At 37.3% G+C, this 18957-nt stretch overlaps 1 protein-coding gene across 2 annotated transcripts in view; it reads right to left on the bottom strand.

Annotated features, from left to right (window-relative positions):
- PSMD14 (proteasome 26S subunit, non-ATPase 14) overlaps positions 1 to 18689 on the bottom strand; it is a 61536-nt gene extending 42847 nt beyond the window's left edge. Inside the window, exons 1-4 of one of the 2 annotated variants that reach the window (XM_034426185.3) lie at positions 18468 to 18689; positions 14359 to 14412; positions 9799 to 9877; positions 8171 to 8223 (exon numbers count right to left, since the gene is read on the bottom strand). In XM_034426185.3, the coding sequence (XP_034282076.1) occupies positions 8171 to 8218 (48 nt within the window). In that variant the 5' untranslated portion in view covers positions 8219 to 8223; positions 9799 to 9877; positions 14359 to 14412; positions 18468 to 18689. The remainder of the gene's footprint in view (positions 1 to 8170; positions 8224 to 9798; positions 9878 to 14358; positions 14413 to 18467) is intronic. The other variant, XM_034426195.3, reaches the window with a different exon arrangement.
- Positions 18690 to 18957: the final 268 nt, after the last annotated feature.

Here is an 18957-nt window from a genome sequence, read left to right as displayed (position 1 = left end):
AAACTATGACCAAAATTGTAGACTCAAAGCTGCTCCACTTTATGAAAGGCATTATAAAAGTGAATTAACCCTTTATACTTCCATCTTAATCAGCAACAATCAACTCCAGTGCAGCCATAACAGATATCATAATTTGTTACAAACACCTGTTCTTTTTGCACAAAACATTTTTAATTGTGCCCATTACAAACTTGTTAGCAGTTTTTCATTGCAGGGACTACTACTGTTGCAAATTTCATCAGTTTGTCTCAGTCAGACAGCTATATATTTACATATATTTAAAATTAGCATGGATTAAAAATCATTGTATCAACCTGTATGACATTTTGCACATATCACCTTCCCATCAACCTGCTTGCCAATTTTATTCTAGATGGCTAAAAAGCAAAGGCGATATAGACAGTTATGTTCCTTCCATATTAGAGTATAGAATAATAAAGATCATTTTTCTAATTTACATTTCTGTTCCTGGCAATGATCCAGAATATCTATGTCCAGTCCAATCCAGAATACACTGGACTACTTCTTGAACATTAAATTAGGCCCACAGATTATACTAGTTAATATCTGCACTCTACTAAGTAACAAACCATAAAAGAGTCTACTTTATGAAATGTAGTGAGAAACTGCGTAGTTGATTAAATAAGGTTATAGCAGTCCGTAAGTACATGTGAAAGAAATTAGGATGGAAGAAGCCAAAACAATACAGGAACAAAGTATCTTTTTTTATAGTAAGGTACTCTAAGATTTCCTTCTTAGGTACAGTAGAAATTATTTTCCATCCATGAGATTATCAGAACATTAAAAACAGAACAGCTACAGACATTTACAATGCTTTAAAGAGTATCAAGAGAAAGGATGTGGAATATTGATTATATCTGTGTTTTGGATTTTATGACTTAAAATAATCTAAATAATAATAATAATCTATATAAATTATTTGAGAGAAAATGCATGACCGAGAGAGCAGCAGTCAAAGAGGGAAGAGTCAATGTTTAAAAAGTGGAAATGCAAACAGGTTGACATGGTGACTCTTCTCTGAGCAAAGCCATATTGAAAGCTATATTTTTTGGAAAGGAAAAAAAGGCTGCAAGTAGTTGTCTATGCCTCATTGTTGGATCATTTCAATATTTATACAGATTTCTATTATTTTTATTTCATGGGGGAAACTTTAAAGACATTTAAACTCAGTTATATTACTGAAGAATTTAAATACAATAGTAAAACACTTTAGCATAGGGATTCAGTCCATATTTGTCAAGCAAAAGGCATTCTTTCCTATCTTCAAAGGTGGATTTGTAGTATGTAGGATAGCCCAATATGCTTAGCCCAATACATAGGAAGAAATGTGTAAGCTAGAAACAAGTTTTCTTCTTTTTTCCTTTTTGGGAGCAAGACTGGGCTTCTACTCACAGCTTCATGTTTTCAAAATTTACTTAAAGAACAGAACAGGAAAGGGCAGTCTGAGCATAATAAGACCAATATAAAAAGTCCCCTCATCTTGCATTTATATCTTTTTTCAAGAAACTATTTAGGAAAAGATGTGGACCAATATTCTTTAATATGTTTTTATTCTATCTTTTAAATCTGACTGATCATATTTATAAAAGGTTACAGCTTTAGAAATGTCACTACAGTTAAATAAAAATACAAAATTTATCTGTAGGCAGATAAATGGCAAAGTAAAAGATATTACAGTAATTCCTAATACATCAGACTATTGAAATATCAAACTTCATAAAGCTTTCAAAGGAGAGACCTAAGGCAGTATTTGAAAGCAACCTTACTATATTGATCTTGAAATATTAAAAGGAACAGTCCTTACATTTAGTCCTTTTAAAAGGCATCACTATTACATAATCCAAAATGAAATTAGATTACAGGGTTAAGATCTACATATATTAGACCAGTTGTAGATTCAACAAGATTTTTAGATCAGTGGCAGGTCTTTTAAGTGCTACAGGTTTTATCAATTCTACAGCATCAAGCAGTGCAGCACTTGAAACCTTTCAAAGTGACAGTTTTCAAGTGCCATGTACAATGCCCTAATCTGGAAGTGTCCCAACCAACCCATCTGATCAACAATTTCACAGATGGAAGCACTTGATGGCTAATTGGCAAGCCGATTATTCAAACAAAATAGCTATTTGCAATTCTTGCTTCTTTATTTCCAGTAGAAGTGCTAACACGGCTAAGAGACAGGTCACCCCTCCTCCATGCTCATTTTTAAAATAAAAGATCTACCTTTCTAGCTATTCCCCCTGGGTACCATTTAAAGCACTGAACTGAAGTTGCACTAAGCAAATATGACAAGATATAGTGTTCTGTATAGAAGGACAGACTTTTTAGCGTTTCGGTTACTCTTTTTGAGGGCTGTATACAGTGTTACTCTGGGTTATTTACCCACCCACGTCATCATGTCACCAGCTGTCAGTGCTATTGTGCACTCGAAATGACATTTTAAAATTCAGAAGAGGAAATGCAGTAAGAACACTTAATTTAAATTTACCAAATAACATGGGTAAATTCTGAACCATTGCTGAGAACATTGCAATTGTATAGCTATGTCCTATATCTTACATGCTTTGTGTACATTATGGATACCAGCAAATGTAAGAACAAGAGAATGGTTCTAATGCTGCTCATTATAAAGGTTATGAACACGCATGGATATCTACATCTGCTATTTGGGAAGTGAGAATTATTTGCTCTTCTGCATGTTTGTTGCAAAAAAAAGTAGTGCAGAATACTGTGTATGTACAGTATTACAACTTTAACTTTAAAAAAATACAATCCATGAAAACATTCTTGAAAATTCACCCATACCCTACCTTCCTTAATATACACTTTGGTGTCAGAAAAAGTGCAATCAACTAGTTTAAAAGACTGTTAACCCTTTTCTCCAAAAGGTAATAGTCACATTCAAATGTACTGTGGAATCCAAAATCAATGTTCTGGGAACTCAGCTGAAAGCAAACTATGAATTCAACAAACCGTAGTTTATCATAGGCATGTATCTTTTCTTCTTGGGCACAGAAAAGAGAGATATGGGGGTACCCACTTCTAAAGCTTGAATGCAGAGTTCTTCAACTGATAATCAGAAATATGTAGTGTGTCATAGCCAGGAACAGCAAAACTATATCCATATTTAGTCTAAATCCAAAAGGTATCACAAAAATATCCAGGTGGTCTCAAAAACATGTAACAGGTCAGATTTTGACTTTTATATGCTTCATTGAAACAGACAGGTAGAGCAGAAAATGGTACTAATTAATATATTTAGACCTTTCATCAATCTTCTATACTGGTGCAGATTCTTTTAGTTTACACAATTGTAGGTATACTATTTTATTTCTTTGCAACAATAGGAATTCTTTGCTTAAGAATTTAAACTGCTTTCAAAAACCGAGGAAATTTCAAAAGTAGTTTGGGTCTAATTCTAAAGGTGTATGCTGGATGTTGGAATTGTTTATCTAGACTTTTGTCATAATTATGCAATATTATACACAGTATGCAATATTTTAGATAAGGTGCTTTTAAATTTAGAAATATATTTTAAAAATTCAAATCAAGTCAGTCATGGGCATACAAATCTCATTCTCATCTTTAAATTGGACATGCATTCAATCATTATGTATAATCATGGCAAAATATATAGTTTATAAGCAACCAAACTATATTCTACTTAAAAGAGAGTAATCTTAACACATCACACAAATAAAAGTTTATCCCACATAATGTGCATTACTTTTCATGAAGAAAAGTTTCAAATATTATAAATATTATCACCAGTATTTACTGTATTCTAAATTGTATGGGAAAACAGGGAACAATACATACAATCCTCATGTTAAAATGCTCTGGGAGATAAAGCCATTAACACATTTTACCTTCAAAAGTAAAGAAAGTATTTGAATGAGAATTTGTTATAATAGAAAACAATTCAAATATAACCAATCAGACATATCTTTTTAACCCAAAGAAATCTTTTTAAAACATAGAAAGACTATGTATCATTGATAGTTCTGTGAGGTCCCATCATATAAGGATAGCTGGCATGCATAATGACTGCAACTTTCAAATTGCTGAAATCCTACCAATTACAGCAGTCACATGTCTAAATCTAATCTTGAGATAAAAAGTAAAAAGTTCAGCTCAATTCTTGATGATTGCATCCATCCTTGGCGGGATTGCATCAATGGATTTCCTAGGCTTCTGTTTTTGTTTTTCTGTTTTTTTTTTCAAAATCCCAGTTGAACCGAGAGCCTGGGATTCTGGTCCACTATAGAAATGCTAACCAGACCAACTCTGCTCACCTTCCAAGTTTATCTACTAAGGTACAAAAATCCTCAGAGAAATCTAGTTATACCAGAAATTAACAATCCTGTACAGTCCTGTAAGTGATGATGGAGTCCAAATCCAAGCATGGATTATAAGCAGGTAAAAGAGACTCAAAATCTATTTTCACATATAAATTGCAATTTATTATTACAATATTCATGATATGGACTCTTACAACAGTGGCATTTGTTCTAGCATCTATCTCCACTTACAGAAAAATGGTATCATTTTTCCCAATTTCTCCTTCCTCTTGGGGCTCTCCGAACTACATGCCACCACCACTTCCCTGTTGAATCCTCTGATTGTTCAGAATAGCTTTTAGAAGGCAGGGGGATACAGAAACAATTAGTGAAAGTCGTCTTATTTTGCTGATAGGGCATTAACAAGCAGAGATGTATCAGAATTTCATGATTTTCCAAAGGTCTTCTATTCAGCTTTTAGTCTAAAAAATACCTTCAACACCTCTGTAGCAGGATTTTTTTCCCATGTTATCAAAGACTTGTTTCTACCATTGCATTTCAGACTTCCATACATTAATAATATTCTACATGTAAGAAAATACTGCAGATTGCACCCCTAAGGTGTTTATGCTCATGGAAAGACTTGATTTTAGTGGAAGCCTCAACTAACTAAAACTGGAAGAAACCATTTCTCCTATTGTCTGTAAACCTCCAAATCTGTCCTCAAATATTTGAGAACCTCCAGACCAGCATGAAACAGAGTATGGAGGAAAACACTCAGCAAAATTCTTTACTTTTGTTTGAAAAGATTTAATGCTTTGCAGTTTGGAATGGCAGTACAGTTCCCATTCAATCAGAGGCTCCAGGCAACCAGTATTCAGTCTTCCATGTTTAGATGCAAGTTGCCTCTAGATTTCTGCCTTCCTGGACAAATTGAACTAGCTTCATACCTTGGACAATCCATTTTATAAAAAGGTGTCAGTCATAATGAGACTGATTACTTTAATTATGTTGTCATTACTTAACCAAAGGAGGCTGAAAGCTACCAATTTCCTTGCTTATTTTAAAAATATGTTGACTTATTTATCACAAACCCGCACTATCAAAATAGATCCGCGCAAGAGACAAAAAACCACAAGGTTGAGGCTTTTTCCCTAGTATTTGTCATGTATGATTGCAGAGTCTACTTATTATTTGTGTTACCTTGTTCTTACAAGAAAGCTATCAGTACATGATGCAACAAGATCTTATGCAGAGTGGTGTGCTGATTAGGACTGAACTGGAAGTGACTGGCCCAAGGATACACATCTGGCTTTCATGCCTAAGCGACGACTTGGGTTTCCTCACTCCTAGTCTAGCACCTTAACCATTACACCATGCTGCATTGCAAGAACAAAGTAACAGTTAATATATTAAATTCAGCATGTGTCTCTTTTCCTAATTTTCTAACTAAGAAAAACTTCAATAATTATGAATCTCTTATTGTGTTAAAGAATGAGGCTCAGGAGAAGTGTTCCAATTGTATAGTGTTAAAAAATGTATTTTTAAACAGTATTCACTGAGAAGCACCTGGAAGAAAGTGCAAAATGCAAATACTTGCTATAAAATTTAAAAAGAAAAGCTCTGCTTTGGGTAATACACTATACTCTTGATTAGTTGTACAATCACCTAAAATAAATACCTAAACTAATAGCGCAATCTTAAAAATTCTATGAAATATTCAATTTCAGGGAGAAAAATAATGTCTGTATCCTAAGATACCTTGTATTAAAGCAGAAAGTCTATAATTGAAAATAGGGAGAAATATAAACGCAGCTCACAGTATGAAGTCAAAAGGAATAGTTTTACATCTAGCTCCTTAGCCATTGGGTAGCCAAAAGAATACCTTCATCTGTAAAGTTTGCTCATGCATTAAGATATTCAGAAGTCCATTGATAGTTCTGAGTATTAGAAATATATTATGCATTTACAAAACAGCAAGCCTTCTCTGTGGTGGCACTCTAAATTTGGAATGTCTTCACAACAGAGAGATAATTTGCTTTCCTTTCAGCATCTTGTCTGAACAATCCGTTTTGCTGAGGCATTTTACATTTACATTAAAAAATACACCAAAGTATTCATTAGGGCACTTGTTGGTTGAAGAGTTCTGATGATCTTTCTTACAATTTTATTACTGCTGTAGATCGTATTTTAAAATAATATGCAAACTATAAATGATTTATCAATTTAAAAATGACAGTAAGTAATCTGTATAGCACTAATAAAATCAACACTGCTATTTGATAAAATGGTTCTCATTTATCTGTTTTGAAATCAGTGGGTAGCAGTTGTATAAACATCCACAGGCATCTTTTCAACTGAAATGTATTTGAATATAAGTAGCTCAGGTTGGTAGTTGGGCTGTTGGGCTGAGCTCCAAGCTTGGCAATTTGGTTGCCAACGTTTCGTCACCATTCAAGGAGACATCATCAGTCTCCTTGAATGTGCTTGTCTGTCAAGAGCACTGGTCTTTAAATACCTTTTTATGTTATGCAAATTAGCGTGGATGTTGTTTGTTCAGCTACTTCTGAGTTATGGACTGACTTTGGACTGTTTGATTGACTGGCTGTTGTTACTGAGGCATGGTCTTTGGTTTTAAGTACTGTCTGTGTGATGTAAATTAGTGTTGTTTGTTTGGATACTGCTGAGTCATGGTCTGGTTTTGGTCTATTTGAATGGCTGGTTGTTGTTACTGAGATGTGGTCCGACTTCTTGTGAGCCAGGTCGGACCACATCTTAGTAACAACAACCAGAGCAACAACAAACCAAAGACCATGCCTCAGTAACAACAGCCAGCCAATCAAACAGTCCAAAATCAGACCAAAAGAAAATCCACGCTAATTTGCATTATATAAGGTATTTAAAGACCAGTGCTCTGACGGACGAGTACAATTTGAAGCGCACTGATGATATCTCCTCAAATGGTGAGAAAACGTTGGCAACCAAATTGCCAAGCTTGGAGCTCAGACCAACAGCCCAATCTTTTCAACTACTGTTTATATGGATAAGTCAAGAACATGATTGAAACTGTCATTCCTGTAGAAATGAGAAAGCTTAATCTGGATGACAAGAGTGAAAAAGATGGCGTATTCCATAACTGGATCCAATGATGTGATTATGTTTTATTGCTGATATTCTTCCTGTGGGAGGATTTTTAATCTCTTGCAAACCTGATCCAGAAAGCTGGATAACACTTTGGGGCAGATCTGGGATCTCACTTTGAGGTGATAGAGCAGAAGTGACAGCCCTGTCGCAACAGCATAAATGAGCACATGCAAACGGTTTGAGAATAACATCTGCCTAACTAATTGGGGAAGATTTTGTTTATAAAATCATGTGAAATTTTCCAGTACCTGATGGATCAGAATGTATAATACCGTGTTTGTCCAAAAATAAGACCCTGTCTTATATTTTTTTTGAACCCTGAAATAAGCGCTTGGCCTTATTGCCATGTGCTCAAAAGCCTGATTGGGTTTATTATCAGGGGATGTCTTATTTTGGGGGAAACCAGGCATATGACAAATAAAAAGATCTTGCTTCTTAATAAAAGTGAGCAAATATAAGTTCTGTTTGGAAAATTAAAGTCAGTGTCAAACTTTAAGGTGAAGGAGGATACTGCAATGTTTTGTTACAGCAAATGTGCAGGTATTCTTTTACAATGTGACAGATAATCTATCAAAAACATATGCTTACTTTTCTGCACTTACTATACATACCATTTCTGGAATTGTAATTCTGTAATTCCTCAAATGGTTATTTTTCCAGGGAGGGGCAAGATTTAAGTTTGTAATCTAAATTCAAAAAAGGTTACTGGTAATCTGGATACTAACCTGTCCTAGACCAGGCATTCCTCCTCCAAGTCGTAGAAGTCGATCCATATTTCCTAAAGAAACAAACAGATAGCATACCTAGGTTCTAATGTGTTTACCAAACTGTTCTCCATAAAATTCACCTTCAGTCACTCATTATGTCAAAAATATTGGTCGTAATTACAACACAACATCAGACTTCCTGTTAATTAACACCACATATTAATTCAAGAAGCTGTCTTCCATACTAATTAACAACTGCACTTTAAGCGTACTGATTTTGGGTATCCCCAGTTTTAAAAAAGATAAGCTTTTTTGTTTAACTCTCTTTTTTATTGCAAAATTCATTTATTTCCTCCTCTGATCCCACCTACCCCCAAAAAGCATCTGCACAGCAAACCAAAGAAAACTCAACACCAGCAGATTAATTTCCTTCAATTTATCCAGAACACATCAATATAAAAATAATTCAAAAGTGAAGATTTTTAACATCCTCATTAGTAAGTTCTGTGCTAATTAACTTACAGCTTGTCAGTTAGCATCAAAACTGCATGTGAAAGACACTGAACAGATTAGATTTCTGAATTAGCATCAAAAGCTTTTTTTAATGAACTCATTACACCAAAAGAACACCATAAAGTAAACATTAAATGCCTTTAGTTAAAATATTAAGGGCTACATAGTTGTTGCATATATCATTAAATATGAAATACTGTGGAAAGAAAATGAATCTCATTGCTGTTTGTTATATTGCTTTAATAGTAAAATATTTAACATGCAACATGGTAATATGACTGGAAACATTTTTAATACTATTAGCATGTCACCAAGTGCCGACTTCTGGATGAATAAAAACATCTAGCATTCCTCACTAAGACTGTGCAAATCATTTAAAGGAGCATTTCACTCAAATTTTTTGAACAGCCCAAGTCTCCACCATTGTCCATATTGGCTAGAATTGCTTGGAGCTGTAGTTTACCAACATCTGGCAGGTCCTAGTTACCACCTGTGACCTAGACTGAATACAATATTCAAGAGGGCTTTCCAAAGCCTTTAGGAGATGCTTCTGAAACAACAGGACAGAAGCTGCTCTGTGTGCACATCTGAGTAGAGTCAGTTAGGAGCAAAAGATGTAACTGCTGCTATGAAGTGCTTTTCATGAACTTTAATGCAGTAAGCAAGATGGCCTGAAGTTCTAGGTTAATATCCATCTCTAGCTACATGCTGCTCTCTATGTCTCTGGTCTTACCACATTATGTCTAACTGTAGCCAGGCAAAAGCAAAAGCTTAAAAATACTAAAGGTTTCCCTAAAGATTTTTAAAAAATCAGAATTATAATCATGCCCACAGGGCATAATCCAAAAGAATTCTCATTACTTTTAATTAAAGTTAATTATCTCAAATCATCATCAAGGATCCAGTTAATACAATGTGAATATAGGATCCAATTAATACAATGTGAATATTTTGGTAAAGATCAATCAATAAAAGTTAATTTTTCTTCATAACTCATGATCTGAACTGAGACTGAATACACAAATATTTACATGGCCCTTCTCAATATCCTTGATGCTAGAATGACATTTTTGAGCAATTTAAATAGAACTGCCACGAACCAGTTCATGTACTTAATTTTACATTGTACTCACCTGGTTTTCAGCTTTTTTCTATAATGTTTTTCCAGTTCTTAGTGAAGTCTCCAAATTTAGATGCAAAGTGAAGCTCCTACTAAACACAAGTTAATTAAGTTAATTAATCAAGATATCGTTCAAAAAACCTTCATTTTATATCCTGAAACACTGTTTCAACTCTAAGCAAACTTTTACAGTATAAGAATGTTCTATTAACAAAAGACAACCAACCTATACAGGTAGTCCTCAACTTACAACAGTTCACTTAGTGACTGCTTGAAGTTTCAACAGCACTGAAAAAAGTGACGTGATCATTTTTTACACTTATGACCATTGCAGCATCCCCATGGTCACGTGATTTACATTTGGATGCTTGACAACTGGTTCATATTTATGACAGTTGCAGTGTCCCAGGATCATCTTTTGCAACCTTCTGACAAGCAAAGACAATGGGGAAGCCAGATTCACTTAACAACCGTGTTATTAATTTAAAACTTAAGTGATTCACTTAACAAAATTTTACAACAAAGTTGTAAAATGGGACAAAACTTACTTAACAAATTTCTCACTTAACAACATAAATGTTGGGCTCAATTGTGGTCGTGAGTTGAGGACTATCTGTTCTTAATTTTCTATCTACTTCACAAAATATCAGCCCAATCTATCTTTAATTGCACCTAGGGCTACTCTACACTTAGGGCAATAAGCTGACTTTGTATAAATATACAAAAGTATGAAGGCTATTGCTTAACGCATTGTAAGCTGCCCTGAGTCTTTGGAGAAGGGCAGCATATAAATTAAAGCAAAAATAAATAAATAAATAAATCACTTAACAATCACATGATTTGTTTAACAACTGGGGCAAAAAAAATTGTAAAATGGGGCAAAATTCACTTAACAACTGTCTTGCTTACCAACAGAAATTTTGGGCTCAATTGTGGTCATAAGTTGAGGACTACCTGTACACGTTTTTCCAAAAACAAAAAACACCCCCTCCCCAAAAGAAAAATGGGGTAAGTGGGATTTCGGCTATTACTTCTCCAATCTCTGTGAAATTAGAGAACTGGAAGCAAATACTGGAAGCCATTCTCCCTGCTTTTCCTGCTTGGGAGAAGGGAAGCAGGTCTTTTGGTGCCAGTTCTCTTGTATATAAAAAGATCTACTCCCCACCGCCCCAGAGGTTCAGCTGTACTGCAAGAGTGCCACCCAGTGATGCTTCCCCCCACAGTAGAGCTGCTCCCATCTTAGGCCCTGCAAGATTTAAGCCTGAGGGAACTGTCCAGCAATCAACTGTAAACCACTGAGATACATCAAGGCATCACAATTCCAGCACTCTTATCAGTTGATTGGTAGACAAATAAAATACACACACAAATAAAATAAAATAATAAAACAAAACAAAACAAAACAAAGCTATTCCTGGCAACACTGTTGGCAGAACTAGCAGCCTTGTGAGGAAGTCATAGTGAAACTACCTACAGCTTCCTGGCAGCATTGCCAGCAACCCTACATGGAAATCACCAGTAGCTCCACCATGCCTCTGCCTGCAGAAGAGCAGCTGGTAGCCCCATGCTGGAGCTGCTCTTTCACTGGCACCTATGGGCACAGCTTTACTCAGAAGTGCCTCTTTCACTCTACTTCCCTTCCCTTGTTGGAAGGTAAGTGGCTCTTTGGTGTTTTCCGCTCTGCTAGGGGAAATGGAGAGCTGGCACTAAAAAGACCTTCCCTTCTTTCTTTTCCTCTACGAGACGTGTTGGGGGGGGAGGGGAGAATTTTCTGCCAATTCTCCAAATCCCATGGAACGATCGCTCCATAGAATTGGAAATCTGACAGCTGTGGACCCATCCCTGAATCAACTGAAAGTTTAATTTGTTTTTTAAATCAATAGTCTTGTGAATCTGGAGGGGAGTTTGTGGTCAAATAGAAATTGTCTGAAATAAATTAATTTCTTTTTAATCATAAAATGTTGATAAAATTCTGTTTTGTGCATGTTAGACGAGTTAGACAAAGTTAATAAAGGCAATGCATATGTGGGTTTCTATGGAGAGTCTCAATCATCCAGGTCATGGTTGTCCCAAAGGTCCTTTTCAAAAGGCAGCTGCATTTTCTTTTTTGTTTTTTTGTTCATTAAAAGCATTTTGCTTCCATTCCCCACCATTCAGTCAAAACTAAAGAAGCTTCTTGGATGAGAAGCAAAACTTTTTTAAGGGGAAAAAATCAAGCAAGTCCAGTTGCCTTTTGAAAAGCACTTTGGGATAAATGTAGGTTGTTGCTAGAGATGCAATTTTAAATTTGAAGTATTAATACATATATCAGTATTTGTCCTTGTGCCAGAGTTTGGGCTGAAGTATCAGTATTGTTAACATAATATTGGAACAACCATTTGCTGCTTAAATATACTCTGTTCTGCTTAGTTATATCCAGCATTCAGAGTCATCAAGAATTCTGGGTTTTTCATGCATGGGAAATCGTCAAAAAGTATTATTATACAACACTGAAAGGAGAAATCTATTCCTAACTGCAGGAACAGATTGTTCAAATCTACAAACCATTTGCATTACATTTCTCAAGACAGAATTTATAAGGTTGTTTTGTCCAGGTCCTGCTTTCTTTTCTTTGCCCCATTTCCCCCAATAAGATGGTTTGTTTCAAGTTAAGAAAATAATGTATATTTTCTTTTCTTCGTAATTAGTTTAATGCAATGAAATATCTTAAAATATTGCAGAAAGGCAGAATGCAGAAAAATATGATGATGCTGAAGAAGACATGGGCTATTTCATCTTGGAGTTAGATCTCTTAATATATGCTATGGGCAGGGTGGATTTGATTTAAATCGAGTTGATTTAGATCACGATTTAAATCATGATTTAAATCACTAGTAAAAAGGCTTGATTTAAATCAACTTGATTTAAATCATAACTTTTAAAGAGCAACTGTCATCTCTGCTACTCCTTTGACCCACTGTTGACTCATCGATAGTCCCAGTGGTGCAGAATATACAGCCTCATGCTACGTAACTAAGCTCCATTTCATGCTGAATAAACTAAATTATTTATGTATCTTAAATAGAAAACTATCTTACGATCGATTTTTACCCCAAAAGTTTTTTATTAAAATAAATTCGATAAAAATAAAAAAAAATCCGATTTAAATAAAAAAAATCCGATTTTGTTGATTTTTTTTAAAAAAATCATTGATTTTTATCCACCCTGGCTATGGGTCAAACTTAAATAAACTTTTTTTAAACATCTCAGGCTATCATATTATAGAGCCTAAAAAACAAAATAGTTTCAATTTGGCAAATAAAGTTAGAGTTGTTTATTTAAGAAACACAGGGTATCTTATGTATTGATAGGTGGAAAATTCAATCAATCTGTCTTTACAATATAAGCTGAACTAACTGGAAAAGTACCATTCTTATTGAAGTCAAATTTATAAATTAAAATCAACATATTAAAACTATTAAGATATTTGTTTGTGAATTATTGAGGACTGAGTTCCCAAACATGGAAGAACAGTTGCCAGAAGAAACATTGTTAAGCATTCTATTCTCCATTTAACTGGCATATTGTAATGTGGAAGATTCTGGCTTAATGTGCTGTTTGAAGCCAGACAGATGTATTCACTCAGAAAACTAGGGTATAAACAAAGTAGGACTTAATGAGAGACATAAAATATATGAATGTGTATTTAGACTGTTGGATTTTTACTTAGCGTGTTATTTGAATCCCATTAATAATAAATATGGTAAATTTGGGGTAGATATACAGTAGAGCCTGTGGTCACGACCATAATTCGTTCCATAACTTTGGTCACAAACCGATCTGGTAGTGATCCGAACCTAATTTTGTAAACTTGGTGCTTACAAAAAAATGGTGCGGAGGGGGAAATTGGCCACAAAAAAAAAAAAAAAGTGAATTTTTTTGTCAGAACCCAATTTGGTCGTGGTCAGAAGCGTTCGTGACCGTGTAGTGGATGATTATCAAGTTTCCATAACTATCTGTTATGGAATGCCTGCATTTTTCAATGTTGAATGACATTTAATATTTTTACATGACATAGATAATGCTGTTGAATCATCAAAAATTAATAATTGATGAAGATGAGCATTAAAAACTGTCCATGAACAGGACTTCCCAATTACCTTAAGCTTTTTACTTTTTAAATTTCTAGTTTTCATTATTCATCCAGTTAAAATATCCCAATTAACTAACACTTATTATGAAGGCATTCCTGTGTCAGTCCCTAAGAGACAGATAAGAATCTAGTACAAAATTATCATCATTTTTTTTAAAAAAAATCTTCCGAATGAGCTATTTATTTGAAACAGACAGCTAATGATAGATTTTGGTGCCCAAATTTTGCTCTACTTCCCTCCTCAATTTCTTAATTTTGCTCCTTGTTTGTTCAGAAACAAAGTAAAACATATGCTTGTTACAAAAATGCAAATAAAAAACACTGAGGTAATTCACTTCATTTACTACTTTTAATTCAGAAAACTTTATATTTATATATATAAATAGAAATCACAAAAGATTTTTGTATAAATCTGAGTAATAAAAGAGTTACTTTTTTTACCTGTCCTAAATCACTGAGATGGGACAAACTTCACACAACGTACTCCAACAATAGCTGAAAGATAAATATATAATTGAATGTATATTAAAACAAAGCCAACTGAGTTTTAAAATACAGGTACACCTTACTTAACAACAGCAATTGGAAGTTACGTTTCCGCATAAGCTAAGCAATGTGCTTGTAAAGCATAATGTCAAATGACTGTGTCGCTTAGCAACAGCAATCCCAGCAGTTTGTATAGCCATCCTTAACCAAAAATCATCAATGAGAACCACCTCATGATTTCCAGCTGGCTTTCAACAAGCACAGTCAATGGGGAAGCTGGCAGGAAATCTCAAGTCCTGGGCAGCTTGCAAGCAGGCTTGTGGGTGTGTGACTGCAGTATCATAGCACAAGCGCAGCCAGTAAGTAATGGCTGATGCTGGGTGAGGGTGAGTGATTACTGCAGGCGCACACTATGGAGTATAAGATCCCTGGGATCTCGTATTCCGTAGTTGAGATCCTTAGGAGAAAAAGTAGTGGGAGGGGAGCAACTTACTTACCTGCAATTATTGACTTTGATTGTGGGAAGTTGGCAGAGAAGGTTAAAACCAGTAATCATGTGACTGCAGGACACTGCAACCATCATAACTTCAAGCTGGTTGCTGAGCACCTGGATTGCAATCATGTGACAGCAGCGGTGCTAGCACAGCCTAAATTTTGGGGACCGGTAATAAGTACAACTTGTTCAGAGCTGTTTGAACTTTGAATGGTCACTGAGGAAGTAACAGTTAATCAAAGATTACCTGTATTAATACAGGGCAAGATAGTAAATGGAAATGCTTTATTTTTTAATCCTTCAGATCTGTAGAACATCTGTAGAACTGCATTTGCATTCTTACATTCAAATCTACTTTTTACAGCAGAAGTACAGAAAAATGAACAGAATTTATAATAATGGAGTTAAATATTGTTGTCACAGCAACAAAAGCAAAAGGCATCCAACAGCTTTCTTGGCAAGAATAACTTCTGAGAAATAACTAGTGAAAATATTATCTACTAAAAAATGCTAAATGAACTACAGGTAGTCCTTGTGTTAAGACCATTTGTTCAAAGTTATGGCAGCACTGAACAAATTATACTTATGCCCAATTCCTGAAATTATGGCCACTGCAACACCAAGGTCATGTGATCAAAATTCAGGCACTTGGCCGTCCACCCAAATTTACAACAACAGGGGTGGTGTAACTCCCACCTACCCATCTTCTCCCCCATCCCTGCAATTTTGGCCCCATGAACTCTGCAGTCCCTTAACACCTTGCACTTTGTCACCCACAACTGACATTTGGCATCTTCTTGCTCCTCCTGCTGACCATGCATGCCCAGTCTGGCTCTTCAGGAGACAACCCCTGGCTGGGCAAGGCTTTATTCGAGTTTAGTAGCAGCAGCTACCTCATAAGAGGTGAGGAAGAAGGCCTTGTATGGTCAGCAGTTGCTTCACAAAGAACCAGAATGACCATGCCTTGTTAATAGCAGGAGCAAGAAGAGAGCAAAGATCACCTGGGACAGTGGAGCACAAGATGGTGGGGCCTCAGAATGCAGAGTGGCTGTGTGTTTATGCTGAAGGCTGGGGCAGCTGGGGTTTCCCGGGGGAACTGGAGCTTCCCAGGGTAACTGCAACTTTGTACTGCAGTGCTGGGTTCAACTGGGACATCCTAGGGTTTGTGCTGCATTGTGGCTCAGGGGCTTCTTGCAAGGCAGGGTAGCCAAGATTGGAAGAGATGAGGGAGGCAGAGAATAAGCACTTGGGGGAGCTGAGGGAGAGGCAATCCCCTACCTTGGCTTGGGGAATGGAGGCTTGGGTCTGGGAGGACCAAGCCTTGAACAGTTTGGATCAGGGTTGGTCTTCAGCTAACAACTGATGGGATTCAGTTAAAAACAGCCATGGGAACTGCTCGGATTGCCATTGCTAAGCAATAGTCACATGACACCGAGCTTAATGAGAGAAATTCGAGTCCTGTTGTAACTCAAAGATTATCTGTATACTGGACCTGTAGAAGCTGAAAAAATGTGAGTAGTTAACTTTGGTTTCTTCTATGCCAGCCTTCGATTTCCTCAAAATATTTACAAAAGAAATTATGTTTAAAATTTATATAACACCCAATTCCCAACAACTGTGGGTGGTCCCCAAGTAAACAAGGAAAAACAAGGAATAAAACAAGGAATAAAAGACCACAAACTGGACAGGAATAAAAAAAAAAATCCACACCACCTAAAGGGGTCTTTAATCACTTCACTCAAGCCTGGATGAAGAGCCAGGCAAGACTACTCGAAATTCCTGCTGAGGCCATCTGCACCTTGTGGGGGAACCTAATTTCAAAGAACAGGTTGCCAGGCAGAAAAACTGACTTCTGGGAACCCAACTGATGGTATTAATTGAAGGAACCCAAAATGGCTGATCTGGCTGGATCAAATTGGCTAGGCCCTATGAAAAGTGTTATTTATAGGTAATGACCAGCACCTTGAATTTCACCTCGAAACAAACTCACAACCAGTGCAGCTCGCAAAGTATACCCATGTAAATGTATAATGTAGGAAGAAATGTATATAGCGCAGATGTCAAACTTGATCGCATCACGTGACATCATGATGTATCATGATTTTGCCTTTGCAGAGCTGGGGTGGGCGTGGCCTGTGCATGATGCATCCGGCCCACAGGCCACCAGTTTGACACCCCTGGTATATAGTATGTATGTATACATATATATGTATATAGCATATCTATGTGTGTGTTATGTATGCGTACGCTTTTGAGAGCAGGCAACAGAATTTCATTTTTAATGTGTGCCAGTGTGACAATAAAAGTTATCTAAGCATTCCCATGCTACAGCAGGCAGCTCCACATACAGTACATTGCAGTAGTCAAGTTATGAAGTGACCAAGCTGCTAATCTGATGGGCCTCCAGATCCAGGAACAGGTGCAGCTGTCACATCAGATAAAGTAGTATAAATGTCTTCCCGGCTAGAGCTACCATCAAGCAGGAGCTATGAATTCAGGAAGGCCCCCATAATGTTTTTGTTTCAGGTTTCTAAAATTCCTATGAGGAACACACAGAATAGGCCAAGCGAAGCGCACCAGAGCTGCTCAGCATCGAAAGAGTCGCTCTGAAGTCTCATAAATCCAAATAAGCCCTTTTTTCGGCTACAAGACCAAAGCGGCTGCCGGTTTTGTTTTTTTTAATAGGGGTCCCATCACTCCAACTTCAAAGGGATGCAACCTTACCAGACTCTCTCAAACTTGTATGGAGGCCAGGAAGGCTCAAAGGGAATATAAGCTCTCAACGAATTCAAGAAAAGTTCACTCGTAGTTTAGGATAGATGCAAAGGTGTTTTTTTTTTTTTCAGGAGGCAACTGGACTTTCTGGTTTTTCTTTGAAGACGTTTCGCTTCTCATCCAAGAAGCTTCTTCAGCTCTGACTGGCTGACAGGATTCCTTCCATTCCCTACCATCCAGTCAGAGCCAAAGAAGCTTCTTGGATGAGAAGCGAAACGGCTTCAAAGAAGAAAAAAAAAACCAAGAAAGTCCAGTTGATTCTTGAAAAAAAAAACACCTTTGGGACAACCACGACCTGGATGACTGGCTGAATCTCCATAGACATTTAGGGCAGACAAGTGCAGCCTCAGCCTGCTTTCATATGCCGGGCGCCTCTTTTCTCAGCCGCCTCAGGAGGAAGACCCAACGTCCCTCAGGACCAAGAAGTGTCCACCCAAACTGGGTCAAGATAAGGCGCCTTTCGAGGCAAGAGCTCCGTCCGGCTGAACTTTTATTTCTCACCACCTCCGTGAAGTTTCCTCTTTTCACCGAGGGCCTCTCGCTCTTGGGATTAAAAGGAGGAGGCTCGAAGGGAGTTTAAAGGCGCCGTCTCCTCAGCAAGCCTTACTCCCGAACAAGCAGGGGGGGGGAGAGAGATAACCAACGGCCACCCGATTAAAAGGGCCGCCCGCTTGGAAACAGCCCCCTACGAGCTCCTCCACAAGCCGGACCGGCTCCCTTTCCTCCTACCAGCAGAGCCCGGCGGTCGCGCGCTCTCACCCTCTCTCAGCGCCTGCGTAGCTCGCACGCGGCCTACCTGTCTGTCGCCGTTGTGTAGTTTGCTGGAATCCCACTTCGCCTCGCCCCGCCCGACACCTTCCGCTCAGCCGGGCCGCGATGAATCAGCCCGATTCATTCAAACCCGGTGTAGCGTCCCAAGCACCCCCCCCAACTCGCTGTGGAAATACTTCCGGGGCCAAAGAGCGACACCCGCTCCTACTACAGGCCCCGTCTTCCGTTGCTGTATTGACAGCCAATCGTATAACTCGAGCTGGGAATCCTAGCAACGAGTTGTCCCGCCCCGGCGCTGGGTTCTGCCTGTCTCGAGGCGCGCGTTTGGAGTTGCTTCTCCTGCAACCTGAGGAGGCTGGTAGCTTTGGGCTTATTATGCTCTGTGTCCTTCTTTGGTTGTACTAGGTACGCAGCGGGTTTTTTTCCCCGGCACTGGATGTTAAAGAAGATAATATCGCTGGAATCCAAAACCAAGTAGTATTGCAAGCCTTGATGCATAAACAGCAATTTGCAAA

The sequence above is a fragment of the Pantherophis guttatus genome, chromosome 1, assembly GCF_059756535.1.
Source record: "Pantherophis guttatus breed Tessera chromosome 1, ASM5975653v1, whole genome shotgun sequence".
Taxonomy (NCBI): Eukaryota; Metazoa; Chordata; class Lepidosauria; order Squamata; family Colubridae; genus Pantherophis; species Pantherophis guttatus.
Note: the sequence above shows the minus strand (reverse complement) of the source record. Positions and strands in the feature narration are given on the sequence as shown.